This window comes from Ictalurus furcatus, chromosome 29, assembly GCF_023375685.1.
Source record: "Ictalurus furcatus strain D&B chromosome 29, Billie_1.0, whole genome shotgun sequence".
NCBI classification, from domain to species: domain Eukaryota; kingdom Metazoa; phylum Chordata; class Actinopteri; order Siluriformes; family Ictaluridae; genus Ictalurus; species Ictalurus furcatus.
The window spans coordinates 2,050,839-2,064,599 of NC_071283.1; the positions used below are offsets into that span (position 1 = coordinate 2,050,839).

Consider the following 13,761-nt stretch of genomic DNA (forward strand, 5'->3'; position numbering starts at 1 on the left):
TGTTGAATATCTGGTCGTTTTATTTTATTAATATCGACTGTGTGAATCATTCTCTGTAAGGCAACAGCAAAGTTGATAGAATTTAATATAGAATTTTCTTGGAGTTTCTTATACAATAGTGCACAGTGTCTAAATAGGATTTTTTTTCTTTTTCCAATGTTACAAAATTACATTTAACAAAACAACAGTTAAACATGAACTCGACTTTCGGTGAATTATTAAAAAATAAGTCAATTTTTTTTAGCGAATAAGATGCTACGAAACATACTTCTTTGTTCTCGAAAATAAACCGGTAATTAATTCAGTCACAGATAAACGCATGCCGCAGATCGGAATGAAATATCCCGTCATGAATTGAAAAGTCAGTACAAATTAACAATATCTACACCGTTCTTTAGTTAGCTGGTTAGTTTTACAACGTAAACACGTTCTTTATGATTACAAAGTAAAAGTGGGCTGGCCAAAGCCTTCGGTTTGAAAATTGGAAACGCCAATTGTTAAACAAATCATCGAACCCTTAAAACCGTAATCACAGATCTTTGGTAATCGTCGCGTACAGATTTCACCAAGGATGTTTAACATGTCGTAACGTCTACATGGTTCATCTTACATGCATGGTCCAGATGTATGTAAATGTAAACCATATAATGGTGGTGTGATGGAGCGGAGTTACTGTTACCGCCCCGAAGTTGATTATTTTCAAACAAAACAGACAAAACGCGCAGCTCGTCATGTTACAAGGAAACCGCAAGGCGTAAAACTCCTCCGTCGTGAGGACTCTCCTACGGCGGAAAACGTAAAGTTACGTCGTTACGAAGCGCTGACGCTGGAGACTCCTTCCGTAAATGTTAAACCTTACAAAACAAATAACACATTTTTAATCCGTTTAATCTATCATTAGTCATAGGTTATGAGGGGCGTGTCCGCCCGTACAAGCTGTTACTATAGAAACAATACCGTATTAGAACGAGTGCGCTGATATAACGAGCGGCGTGGTATAAGAGGTAATGCACACAGCTTTGATGAAATGACGTGTGACCTACTGGTTATATTAAAAACATGGTGAAACGTAAAGGAAAATGAAATGTCAAATCTGTTACATGTTATACAGTGACTTCCGCTTGATATTCGTCTGTACAGTAATTAATCTTATAGTACAATATCTGATTATTACACCTGGCGCTAGTGTTAAAAATAACTTAATTCATTCTCCTAGAATTATTTTCTCTCTGATTTATCCGATCCTGAGCATCTGCATGTGGATGATTTCACCGAAAAATATAAAGCTGACACATACACATGGCTTTGCGTAGACACAATCACACGTCCAAATCACACATAGGGCGAGCGGGTCAGTCTGTAGGAGCCGGTTCTGGTTCCAGTTCCGGTTCGGTTCTAGCCAAGGTTCTGCTGGTCTGGATGTGAGAGATCTGCAGAACCGGCAGCAGAAGATGGAACGCGTTGTGGATGTAGGTCGTGCTGTTAGAGCCCTAAAAAGACAAACACACACACACACACACACACACACACACACACACACACACGTTGCATAGTTGAATAGTTCATCAAACGAACGTAAAAATAACATTTTCTCTGTCTCGTTAAAATTTAGGTCACCCATATTTTTTTTTTAAAAATCTTGCAGCTTATATCATGGCACTTCATATACAGTCCCCTCCGAAACTATTGGAACGGAAAGGCCAATTCACTTCTTTGTGCTTTACACCAAAGGCATTTGGGTTTGAGATGAAATCTGGAGATGAGACGAGAGTTTAGGATTTCAGCTTTTATTTCCCGGTATTTCCATCTAGACATGTTAAACAACATAAAACGTAGAACCTTTCGTATCAGACCACCTGATTTTTAGGCGAGCAAAAGTATAAGAACAGATAAGTCTTGAAGTAAAGGACACTTGATATTTGGTTGTATATCCCTTGCTTGCAATAACTTCATCAAGCCTGAGACTCTTGACATCACCAAACTGCTGGTTCATTCTTCTGTGAAGCTTTTCCAGGTTTTTACTGCAGCTTCTTTCAGTAGTTGTTTGTTTCAGGGGGTTTCTCCCTTCAGTGCTGCTCAGTCGGGTTAAGATCTGGTGATTGACTCGTCCAGTCTAAAAGCTTCCACTTTCCCGCTGATGAAGTCATCGCTGTGTTGAGTGTGTTTTGGATCGTTGTCTCGCTGCATGGTGAAGTTCTTCCTGATTAATCTGGATGCATTTCTCTGGAAACGTTCGTGGAAACGTCTGAGTTCATTCTGCTGATCTCATCATGACTTCCATCATCAATGAAGAGTAGTGAGAATGTTCCAGAAGCAGCCATGCAAGTCCAAGCCATGACGCTACCTCCACCATGTTCCACAGATGAGCTCGTATGTTTCGGATCATGAGCGGATCCTTCCTTTCTCCACACTTTGGCCTTTCCATCACTTTGGTAGAGGTTCATCTCGGTTCCAGGACTTTTGTAGATCTCTGTATTTCTTTGCGAATTCTAATCCGGATTTCCGATTCTTACTGCTGATGAGTGGTTTGCATCTTGTGTTATGGCCTCAATTTTTCTGCACTTGAAGTCTTCATCAAATGGTGGGTCGTGAAACATACCTTCACCCCCTAATGTCACTAATTGTTGTTTTGGGGTTTCACAGCTCTCACAACGTTTCTGTCATCAGCTGTTGTTGTTTTCCTTGGCCGACCCGTTTTCCATGTCTGGTTGTTAGTACGCCAGTGGGTTCTATCTTTTTCAGAACATTCCAAATTGTTGAATTAGTTACGCCCAATGTACGTGCAATGTTTCTGACAACTTTTCCCTCTTATCTCAGTTTCAAAATGGCTGGCTTTTCTCCCATAGACAGCTCTCTGGTCTTCATGGTAGTTTATCCTTTTTAACAACAAATGCAGTCTTTACAGGTGAAACCCAGGGCTCAAACCAAGAGTAGACGTTCAGAGCTATTAATTCTTTAAACAATCGATTTCACATTGCGCACCTGGGCAGCAAGAAACACCCGTCAGTCACATGTTCCAATATTTTTTGATCACGTGGAGAGAAAACAATTGGGTAGGTTCAAACAAAAGATGCCATGTTCGATTAATGCTATAGATTGTGAGGGAAATGTGTGTTTTTTTTCTTTTGTTAATCAAATTTAGCTTCTGAAAATGTACACGAGTGTGTTCTGAAGGAGCAGTGTACTACTTCCTATTACACCCCTAGCCTGCCGACCCTAACTCATGCTAGAACTACATCAGTCTCGTGAAGCGCATTTTAAGGAAAACGTCTGTTCTGAATTACTGGGCTGGAAAAAAAATAATAAACAGTAGGCAGGATTGAAAAAGTAGCCAGATCCACTGTATGGCAGTATTGCACATCACAGTGTTTCTACGGTGGCTTTGAGATTATATAATTACCAGAGGTCTAAAAGCCTGTCTGAAATTTACTGACGGCACCTTTAAAACGAGATTAGGATTCACTGTTCGTTAGTTCAGCCAGGTCGGTCGTTGTATTAAAAACCTTTTTGATGCCTGGAAATGGTAAAAATCTAAATGTACGTAATTACCCGACTCGAAAGCCTTCAGCGATGTAGAAACAGGATGAGATCCACTGAGCGCATTCTGACACACAGAGCTCATAGGTTCAATAAACGAAGCCCTCATTAGACAGTAGAAGTAAGATGTGGAATAAGGAATTACACTGAAGACTGTAAGACACTCCGCTTATTTTATAGCACTTTATGATGTCTTATAAAAATGTCTCTAAAATAAAACCTGAATTGTAACTCAGTGATTTAATAAGAGGGTCGGTATCATGTCAAAGCTTCCATACAACGCAAATCATCATCGTTACCTCAAGCATCACGCTGTTCACCAGAGGATTCAGATCTTCTGCTTTTCTCCGACTCTGAAAGAGAGAGAGAGAGAGAGAGAGAGGGGGGGGGAGTGAAAATGAAAATAATGCGGAGACACGAAACTACAAACTTACTGCGTGTGTGTGTGCACGTGTGTGTGTGTGCGTGTGTGTGTTTGGGATGCGCAACACTCACCCCTACAGCCACGAGTGTATCTGTGAATCTGCGGGTCAGACAGCCGACCTCCTTACACATAGCGCAAGTCAGTCTGAAAAGCAAGAGGTCAAAGGTCACAAAGCATACAAGATGGTCAAGAAAGTTTTCAAAATATTACTGAGTTGAGCCGAACGGACAAAATCCTCGGGGGCCGGGTCAGTAACGCCAGTAACCAGGCTCCGTTCATTTACTTTTGTACACTCCTAGAAATAGTAGTGTATATGCAAGTAGTGCTAACTGTAGTGTGCACGTACACACACACACCTGGAAAGTATTTTGGCCTGCTGGCTCGCTGGTTTCTCCACGTCTTGTCCGTGCAGGATGAGCTCCGCCACTTTATGGAGCTGCTCTATACTCCGAGCGGTCACCTCAGCAAGACTGCTTATCGACCACTGATACACACTCTGTACACACAGGGGGAGAGAGGGAGAGGGAGAGAGAGAGAGAGAGAGAGAGACAGACATGAGATGACATGAGAGACAGACAGACAGACAGAAGGAGACAGAGGAAAGAAAGAGAGAGACAGAAAGAGAGAGAGTGAGAGACATGAGAGAGAGAGAGAGAAACAGAAAGAGGCAGAGAGAGAGAGAGAGAGAGAGAGAGAGAGAGAGAGAAAGAAGCAGAGAGAGTGAGATATATAGACAGACAGACAGAAGGAGACAGAGGAGAGAGAGACAGACAGAAGGAGACAGAGGAGAGAGATATAGACAGACAGACAGAAGGAGACAGAGAGAGATATATAGACGGACAGACAGAAGGAGACAGAGGAGAGAGAGACAGACAGAAGGAGACAGAGGAGAGAGAGACAGACAGAAGGAGACAGGGGAGAGAGACAGACAGACAGAAGGAGACAGAGAGAGAGATATAGACGGACAGACAGAAGGAGACAGAGGAGAGAGAGACAGACAGAAGGAGACAGAGGAGAGAGACACAGACAGAAGGAGACAGGGGAGAGAGACAGACAGACAGAAGGAGACAGAGAGAGAGAGATATAGACGGACAGACAGAAGGAGACAGAGGAGAGAGAGACAGACAGAAGGAGACAGAGGAGAGAGAGACAGACAGAAGGAGACAGGGGAGAGAGACAGACAGACAGAAGGAGACAGAGAGAGAGATATAGACGGACAGACAGAAGGAGACAGAGGAGAGAGATATAGACGGACAGACAGAAGGAGACAGAGGAGAGAGAGACAGACAGAAGGAGACAGAGGAGAGAGAGACAGACAGAAGGAGACAGGGGAGAGAGACAGACAGACAGAAGGAGACAGAGAGAGAGATATAGACGGACAGACAGAAGGAGACAGAGAGAGAGATATAGACGGACAGACAGAAGGAGACAGAGGAGAGAAAGACAGACAGAGAGAGAGAGACAGAGAAACAGACAAGAGAGAAAGAGACAGACATGAAAGAGTGATACAAACAGAAGGAGACAGAGAGAGAGTTTATAATTATATTTAACATTGTGAAACAAATTGGCTCATAGAACTGCATGAACTTGCATTGCTGTTAAGACTGAAAACACACACACACACACACACACACACACACACACGCACACACACATATATATACACACCTCAACCTTGTCCGTCTTGCTTTGCTCTGTGTTTTTCTCTATTTCTTCTGTCCCCGCTTCTTGTTTTTCGGCTGCATCCTCCTGTCCTGTAGGGGGCGACTCGGAGTTCTCTTCTTTCACTTCCTCCGTTTCCTCCTTGGTAACGGGATTCTCCATCTCTCTTATCCAATCATACGCCTTTATTCGGGCCTGCGATAATAAGCAACGTGGTGCATGTATCGTAATCCATTGTGTGTGTGTGTGTGTGTGTGTGTGTGTGTCTGAGATTAGTCTATAGTGTGAATGTTAACATGGCGTCTATAAATACAGGAGTGTGTAAAACGAGTGTGTGTACCTTGTTCAGTTTGTCTGGTGTAGCAGCAACATGCAGTTCAAAGAGCAGCTCCGTGAGAACACTGACAAACTCCTCCCCATCTGCAGCTAACACACAAACACACACACACACACACACACACACACACACCAAAGAATATGTAAGAAAAACGACTAACCTAAATTACTCACGTACCACAGACGTGATGAAACGATCATCTGGATAAGCACTTGTATAAGATCAGAATTAGGAATAGAATTAGCAAAAATAGGGAAAATATTATCAAATAATCTGATCATTTAATTCATACAATTAATTCATCCAAATTACACGCGCTCTGATTTGACCCTGCCCTGCGCCTCGATATAGTTAAAAGCCATTTTTAACGCTTTTTTTTTTTAACAACCATTTGTATGCAAATTTCTTCAGATCTTGGCTAAATCCTGTCAACACAAGCTAGCTAGCTAACCGCAAGCGTTCTGACTAGCTATCAGAACAAAGTGACTAATTCCCATCATTGTAACATTTACACGTTAAGATTTCCTTCAAACTACATCAAAAAACGCTAACTCGACAAGCTAACTTTCCAGCATGCTAACTAGCTGATGTGCTAACTACCCTGGAGCAGTCTGGATCCGCTATGAACCGGTGAGAACGCAATATAAATCCAGTTAAACTCGCGCTTCTTTTTGTTTCCTTTCCGACAGATGTTTTTTTACATGAAATTTTTAGAAAAAAACTAAACGTATAACAAGAAGACGGCTCCCTAACTAACTAGCATACTAATCTTTTAACGTGCGGACAAGCTAGCAAAACTGGCTAGCACAATAAAAGTAAATGTAAAAGGTCGCACTGATTACTTTTTTATTTTTATTCTGAAAAGCTTTATCCACCGTTAAATTCCTGTTTTGAACGTGCTGCAAGGGGCGCTAACTTCAACTGAGCTAATATCGACGAGGGCGCATTGTTCTTTTCTAACAGCAGGACGCAGGAATCGTAATCTTCTCATCGGTCTTGATTCGTGAGTCGATTACGTCTCGGATGTGAATCTGGATCGGCGCTCAGGACTCACAGAGCGGGCTGAAAGAGCGAATTTGGGAATAAAGTTCACCGTTTCCCCCTGAACCCGTCTCCTCCGTCCCCTCCCCTTCTTCTTCTTCTTCTTCTTCTTCCTCCCTCGCCTCGAAGATCTCCTTAATCTCCATCAGCTCCTTCTTCAGAAGCTCCAACTGCTCGCCGTCGAGGGAGGACAGAACATGCTGAACCTGAGGGGAAAGGGAAAGGGAGCGATGCTAAAGCTTAACGGCTAAAAGGCTCAAAGGGGAAAGAAAAAGGAACTAGCGGGAAAATGCTAGTTTTCAAAGCTTTCAGACGTTTTTTTGCTTTTTCTATTCTGTGCTTAAAGTCACGGTATGCTAACCGTAAAACCATTCTTGAGGACCCCTTCTAGGTTTCAGCGCTGCACTAGCTAGCCAAATCATAGCTAGTAGATAATGTTCAGCAAGAGTGAATTAGCTAGCTGATTATTCGGTGAAGATAAAATATAATACGAGCTAGCGAGTCATATTTAAATTTCATCCTTTAGCGTAAATCTGACTAGCAAGATTTGAATTCTCTTACTTCACGTAGGTCTTCGATAGCTAGTTACTCTTTAACGTAGCGCTAGCCATTCTTCATTTATGCTATTTTAAGCTATTATCTAGCAAGTTTTGTAGCTGAATCAGTGACAGATTTTCATTGTACGTTGTAGTTTTATGCTAGTTTAAACTATAACTTAGCGATATATTAAGCACAAGTATTTTAATGACAAGCTCTCATGGCTAAGCTAGTTTGTGTAAGAACATGCTAATGCAAGCTAGCTTTTAGAAGTGAACAGTTAGTAATTTTTTTTTGTTTTTAAATTCATTTCAAATCAATTTGTGAAAATGTGACCTTTGTGTAAGCAGTAGATAAGCATGTGGGTCATGTTTGTGTTTGTTCTTTAAAATCCTGTGTCTGTGTGTGTGTGTGTGTGTGTGTGTGTGTGTGTGCATAAAACGCTCACCCTCCCCTCGCTCTCGTTGCTCAGGATCTCCAGAGCTTCCAGGTGAGACAGACCTTGATAATCATCAAACAGGATGCCGTAATGAGCCGTGGGTTCACACACCGTCTGGCTGCTCAGCCCCTCGCGCGCCTTCTCTTTGGCTTCCTTCAGCATCTACATAATACACACACAAACAATCATTGAGGTGAAGGTGTTGATGAGCACGTTCATTAGAAATGTCTCCCCCCCCCAAACAGACACGTCTCGAGTACCTGCGAGAGCGAGACGGTCCTCTGCATGAGGATTTTGGTCTTCTTAAATCCTGGGTCGCTCTCCGCCAGCACGGTCATCGTCTTCCTGCCGATGAACTCCAGCGCATCGAGTCCTCCGGTCAGCACAGACTTCCCCTGAGAGACAGAAAGAGTGACAGTTGATTGAAAATAATTGAAGGTAAGACTCATGGATCATGCACGAGCTTAACATTTAACCTCTGGGAATGGCCACGAAAAAATGAATATGCAACAGAATGTATGTATAATTCATGACTTTGCAATGCCTACGTGTGCTTCCTTTTCAGTGTAAAGTAGGCGGGGCGAATCATGGCTAAGGCTTGCATACGCCTTACGCTCACCAATCAGTTGTCCCTCTGACATTACTTTCATCAAAACTAGTCAAGTCTAAAACTATCAAGGACCCCTCGCTGCAGAAGACAAGGTCCATAGGGTGGAGTCAGACCTGATCTAGCGCTCCCTAACCCTCCTACCCGGGCTGGATAAGTATGTTTAATGTGTTTTGTGTTGTACAGCATTGTGCGAGTTTGAGGTTTGGGTTTAAGGTTAGGCTTAAAGGAGGACTTGGATCAGATCCAGCTCCACCCCCTGGACTTTTGGTTCTGTAGAAGCTATCCAAGGGAATGGAGGATGACATTACACTAGATTGAAATATTCGACACTCTTTAGAATATTAGGCCACACCCACCTGGCCTCTAACTAGGATGACATTACGCCAGATTGAAATATTCGATACTCTTTAGACTATTAAGCCACGCCCACCTGGCCTCTATCTAGGATGACATTACACTAGATTGAAATATTCGATACTCTTTCGAATATTAGGCCAGGCCCACCTGGCCTCTATCTCCAGCTCAGCTAACGGTAGATAAATAGCATTCATCACATTGTGAAAATATTTGACGATTTATCCCATGCTCAGCAGCTACGCGGAGCCAGGAAGGATCCGGTAATATGTGTTTTGATTGTGCAAGCAAAACGGAAAGGGCATGCAGTTCCAATAAAATGTTTTTATGCGAGTTTTCTGCAAGGCTTATATTGTATCACTGTGTGCTGGCTCATCGGTTTCAGTTCGACATTGACCACAACTGGAACAATTGCTGCACAGGGGCAGGTTCACCGTGTTGTTGCTCAGCAACTACTCCGAGGCCAGAAACGATTCATCACAATGATATGTGCTCGGGTTTTTCGAGCACACACGATCAGCATCCAAGCAAAAACTGATATTTTTGCTCATTATTTCACCTTTGCAGATGAACAACGTTTTCGTTAATATAACCGAGAAGCTTGCAGACACTTCAAATTTTCCAGACAGGAAACGGACAGTACGTATTTATATAACCTGGGAGACAACAGAGAGACAAGAAGGACTAACAGAGTAAAGGACACGATAATCAAGGTACGGATTGACAGCGAGATGGATGGAGAGATGGAGATGAGCACTAACAGTGTTTTGTACAGCGCTGGTGATGGACGAGAACACTCCTCTGTTGGTTGGGCTGATGGGCTGAGCCACGGAGTCATCCTCTTCCTCATGATGTTCTTCAACCTCCAGAGCTTCCTCGCATGATGACGTGCTGCGGATCAGCAAGGCCACGCCTGCTTTCTCCCGAACTGAGCTTAACCCCTGACCTGGATATTAGGTAACAGAAACAACAAAGTTCGTAGAGCTTAAAGATTGAGCTTAAAAAGATGAAGACGGTGAAGGAAAGAGTGAGGGGGAGTATGATGGTACTGACAAACACTGGAGATTTAGATCGTACTGACTTCCTGTGAGTCAATAAGAAGGTACTGACACACAGTGGTGGATTTTATATGGTACTAACACACTGTATGGACTGAGATGGTACTGACCCACTGTGGGGGTTTAGATGGTACTGACCCACTGTGGGGGTTTGAGAGGTTACTGACCCACTGTGGGGGTTTGAGATGGTACTGACCCACTGTGGGGGTTTAGATGGTACTGACCCACTGTGGGGGTTTGAGAGGTTACTGACCCACTGTGGGGGTTTGAGAGGTTACTGACCCACTGTGGGGGTTTGAGAGGTTACTGACCCACTGTGGGGGTTTAGATGGTACTGACCCACTGTGGGGGTTTGAGAGGTTACTGACCCACTGTGGGGGTTTGAGATGGTACTGACCCACTGTGGGGGTTTAGATGGTACTGACCCACTGTGGGGGTTTAGATGGTACTGACCCACTGTGGGGGTTTGAGAGGTTACTGACCCACTGTGGGGGTTTGAGAGGTTACTGACCCACTGTGGGGGTTTAGATGGTACTGACCCACTGTGGGGGTTTGAGAGGTTACTGACCCACTGTGGGGGTTTGAGAGGTTACTGACCCACTGTGGGGGTTTGAGAGGTTACTGACCCACTGTGGGGGTTTGAGAGGTTACTGACCCACTGTGGGGGTTTAGATGGTACTGACCCACTGTGGGGGTTTGAGAGGTTACTGACCCACTGTGGGGGTTTGAGATGGTACTGACCCACTGTGGGGGTTTAGATGGTACTGACCCACTGTGGGGGTTTAGATGGTACTGACCCACTGTGGGGGTTTGAGAGGTTACTGACCCACTGTGGGGGTTTGAGAGGTTACTGACCCACTGTGGGGGTTTAGATGGTACTGACCCACTGTGGGGGTTTGAGAGGTTACTGACCCACTGTGGGGGGTTAGATGGTATTGACCCACTGTGGGGGTTTAGATTGTATTGATTCATTGTTTGGGTTACTATAGTAACAGATTTATAGCAAAATGGTTACCATGGTGACACATACCTACTGTGGAGGTGGCAGTCGTCAACAAAGACTTTCCCCAGGATCCCCAACCACCCCAACTTTTAGATGTGGGCTGCTCTGAGGGCTGGGAAACATCACACACACACACACACACACACACACACACTCAGAAATGACATCCCTTTAAAAACATCATGATCACGCACCAAGTTGTAGGCACTCCTACCTCCAGCTCCCCTTCCGCAGCCTCCGGCTCCAAGCTCACTGTTTCGCTGCATTCGGTCACCTGATCGCAGCCGCGTTCCTCTGACCGGTCCTGAGGTGGCTCTGTGACCTGGCTGACTGGAGCACATTTTTCTGCACCCTCTTTGGTCGGCTCATGCTCCTGTGCGTCCAATGAGGGCGAAGGACTGGAAAATGGCTCGTCTGTTTTGTCTGCAACTGCAGGAGCGTTTTCGTCTGAAGGTGTTTTAAAAACAGGGGGGTCAGGGGGTACGCCGGTGTCGCCCACTGCATCTTCTTGTGACATGATGCCCTGTGAACACGCAAACACGTGAAAACGTTTCTGACTTTCAAACAGCGCACGGTCACAACGGTTAATAGCTAGCACGCTAGTACATTCCAGTGACAAAGACGCAAAGGACAAGTCAATGATGCGTTCAAGTTCTCCACACAGTGTATTGTTTTCTAAAGTTTTACCGCAATAGCAATATCTTTAAACACGTTTATATGCAGACGAGCTTTTTATATTCCCGATGCTCCGTCACTGTTGGGTGTGTAATATGCTGAAATGTCTAACGCACTGCCTGGATCTGTCGGTCGTCTCGGTTCTTCTCTTCTGGACAGTTATTTTAATGGAAACACGTTTATAAATCACTACAACAAGGAGCTGCATGGCAGAAACTAAACAAACATCAACGCATTTACTGCTGAATTAAGTCCGATTAGGAAGAGAGAGTTAGAAATGAAAGAGAGAAACAGAAAGAAAGAAAGAATTAGTAGACAGGTGGCAGACAGACAAACATACAATAGAGAGAGAGACAGACAACAGACAGACATAAAGCAAAGACAACAGAAAGAGAGACGTACGGCAGACAGACAACAGGAAGAGAGAGAGAGAAAAACACAAGAGAGAGAGACAACAGACAGACAGATAGATAGATGGAGAAACATCCACCAGAGCTAGACAGACAGACAGACAGAACAAAAGACAGACAGACGGCAGACAGACAGACAAAAAGTCAGACAGATGTAGAAATGTATATGTATAATTTAAATGTATTCATGTAGAAAGAAAGAAATCTGACACCATTTTCAGACAGAGACAGCAGAGAGAGAGAGAGAGAGAGAGAGAGGGAAAGAGAGAGAGAGAGAGAGAGAGAGAGAGAGAGAGAGAGAGAGATCCAAGTTCATTATCCAAGGAAAGAAAGAAGGAAGACTCTTCTGTAGACTTGGCACTACAGTAACACACCACAAACAGCTCCAGGGCTGAGATGACTTTACTGTGTGTGTGTGTGTGTGTGTGTGTGTGTGTTTGTGTGTGTTATCAGGACTGGAGTCTCAAACTTCACACACTCCCCCAGCTGCAGAGTCGACAATCAAAAACCAGCTTTCTCCACAAACACCTGATTTCACCCTCACGTTCACTCTCCTCCGAGATCAGCGTGACCGACTGCATGAACACAAGCAGAGCCTTATGCTGACTGAATGAATGAGAGACAGTGTGTGTGTGTGTCTGTGTGTGAGAGAGAGAGAGAGAGAGAGAGAGAGAGAGAGAGAGAGAGAGAGATGACACTGCTTTGTTCTTGAACGCTCCAGCATCATTTTGACGTTGCATTACAGCGCCATCTTGCGGCTCGTGTGTGTGTGTGTCTGTTTGTGTGTGTAAACACCAATGACATCTTCACAAACTTATTATAAAACTTATCCAGGCTGTAGCGAAAAAAAAATCTAAGAGAGATTCGCAAAACATCGTTAACACAAGCGCTCTGTGTGTGTGTGTGTGTGTGTGTGTGAGAGAGAGAGAGAGAGAAAGAGAGAGAGAGAGAGACTAGTAGAATAATAACTGACATTTTTAAATGCAGATTATTCTAGACATATGTATCATTTTTAAACTTCATGAACAGAAAAAACAGCATGAGCTGTTACACATCTGTCACACTGCGCTTCACACACACACACACAAACACAAACAAACACAAACACACACACAGATACATACACACTTCACACTTCGATACAAGTGTAAAGAATTGCAATAAAGTAAAAGAAACCCAAACACACACACAAATACACACACACACTGTTGTGTGCAGCTTACCCGGTGTCTCTCTGACAGCGCGCGCAGCCCGTTTCCGCCCAGCCAAGAAGCTCGCGCGCCACGTCGGCAGCCCGGACCACGCGCAATGTGGACCGTGACGTCATGTCAACCCTCGGAACTTCACCAAAGTGAAGGCGGAGATCACAAAACCCCTTTTACTTCTATCTGCATCAGTGCCAAAACAATATATCAGCAATATCACCTTCCTACATGGTAAACATGCCAATGTTTGAGAAGGTAAACAAAAACAAATAAATACATGCAATGAAATTCTATTCAAGTGAGTTCTGTGTGTCAAACATGTTTCAAGAATTTCAACACACCCATTCCCTCAGTATCAGTCTGAGAACGATGGACATTATGGCGTTTCTTCCGCTAAACTGCCACCACAAAGTTTTGAAGCACAAGTGTATAGAATGTTTTTGTGTGCTGTAAGTTACAGTTTCCCTTC

At 43.9% G+C, this 13,761-nt stretch overlaps 1 protein-coding gene across 2 annotated transcripts; it reads right to left on the reverse strand.

The window, feature by feature from the left end:
- Positions 1 to 15: 15 nt before the first annotated feature.
- On the reverse strand, positions 16 to 13,416 carry fam114a1 (family with sequence similarity 114 member A1). Of its 2 annotated transcripts, none has more exons than XM_053618923.1 (13): positions 13,311 to 13,416; positions 11,217 to 11,525; positions 11,030 to 11,114; positions 9,703 to 9,887; positions 8,238 to 8,372; positions 7,987 to 8,139; positions 7,054 to 7,207; positions 5,964 to 6,043; positions 5,630 to 5,818; positions 4,318 to 4,457; positions 4,033 to 4,105; positions 3,837 to 3,890; positions 16 to 1,490 (listed from the first exon to the last, which is right to left on the reverse strand). In XM_053618923.1, the coding sequence occupies exons 2-13, from the start codon at positions 11,517 to 11,519 to the stop codon at positions 1,353 to 1,355; spliced, it is 1,689 nt and encodes a 562-aa protein (XP_053474898.1). In that variant the 5' UTR covers positions 11,520 to 11,525; positions 13,311 to 13,416; the 3' UTR covers positions 16 to 1,352. The 2 variants fall into 2 exon arrangements, with proteins under 2 accessions (XP_053474898.1, XP_053474897.1); XM_053618922.1 differs by having other exon boundaries at positions 5,964 to 6,049.
- Between the last annotated feature and the right edge of the window lie 345 nt (positions 13,417 to 13,761).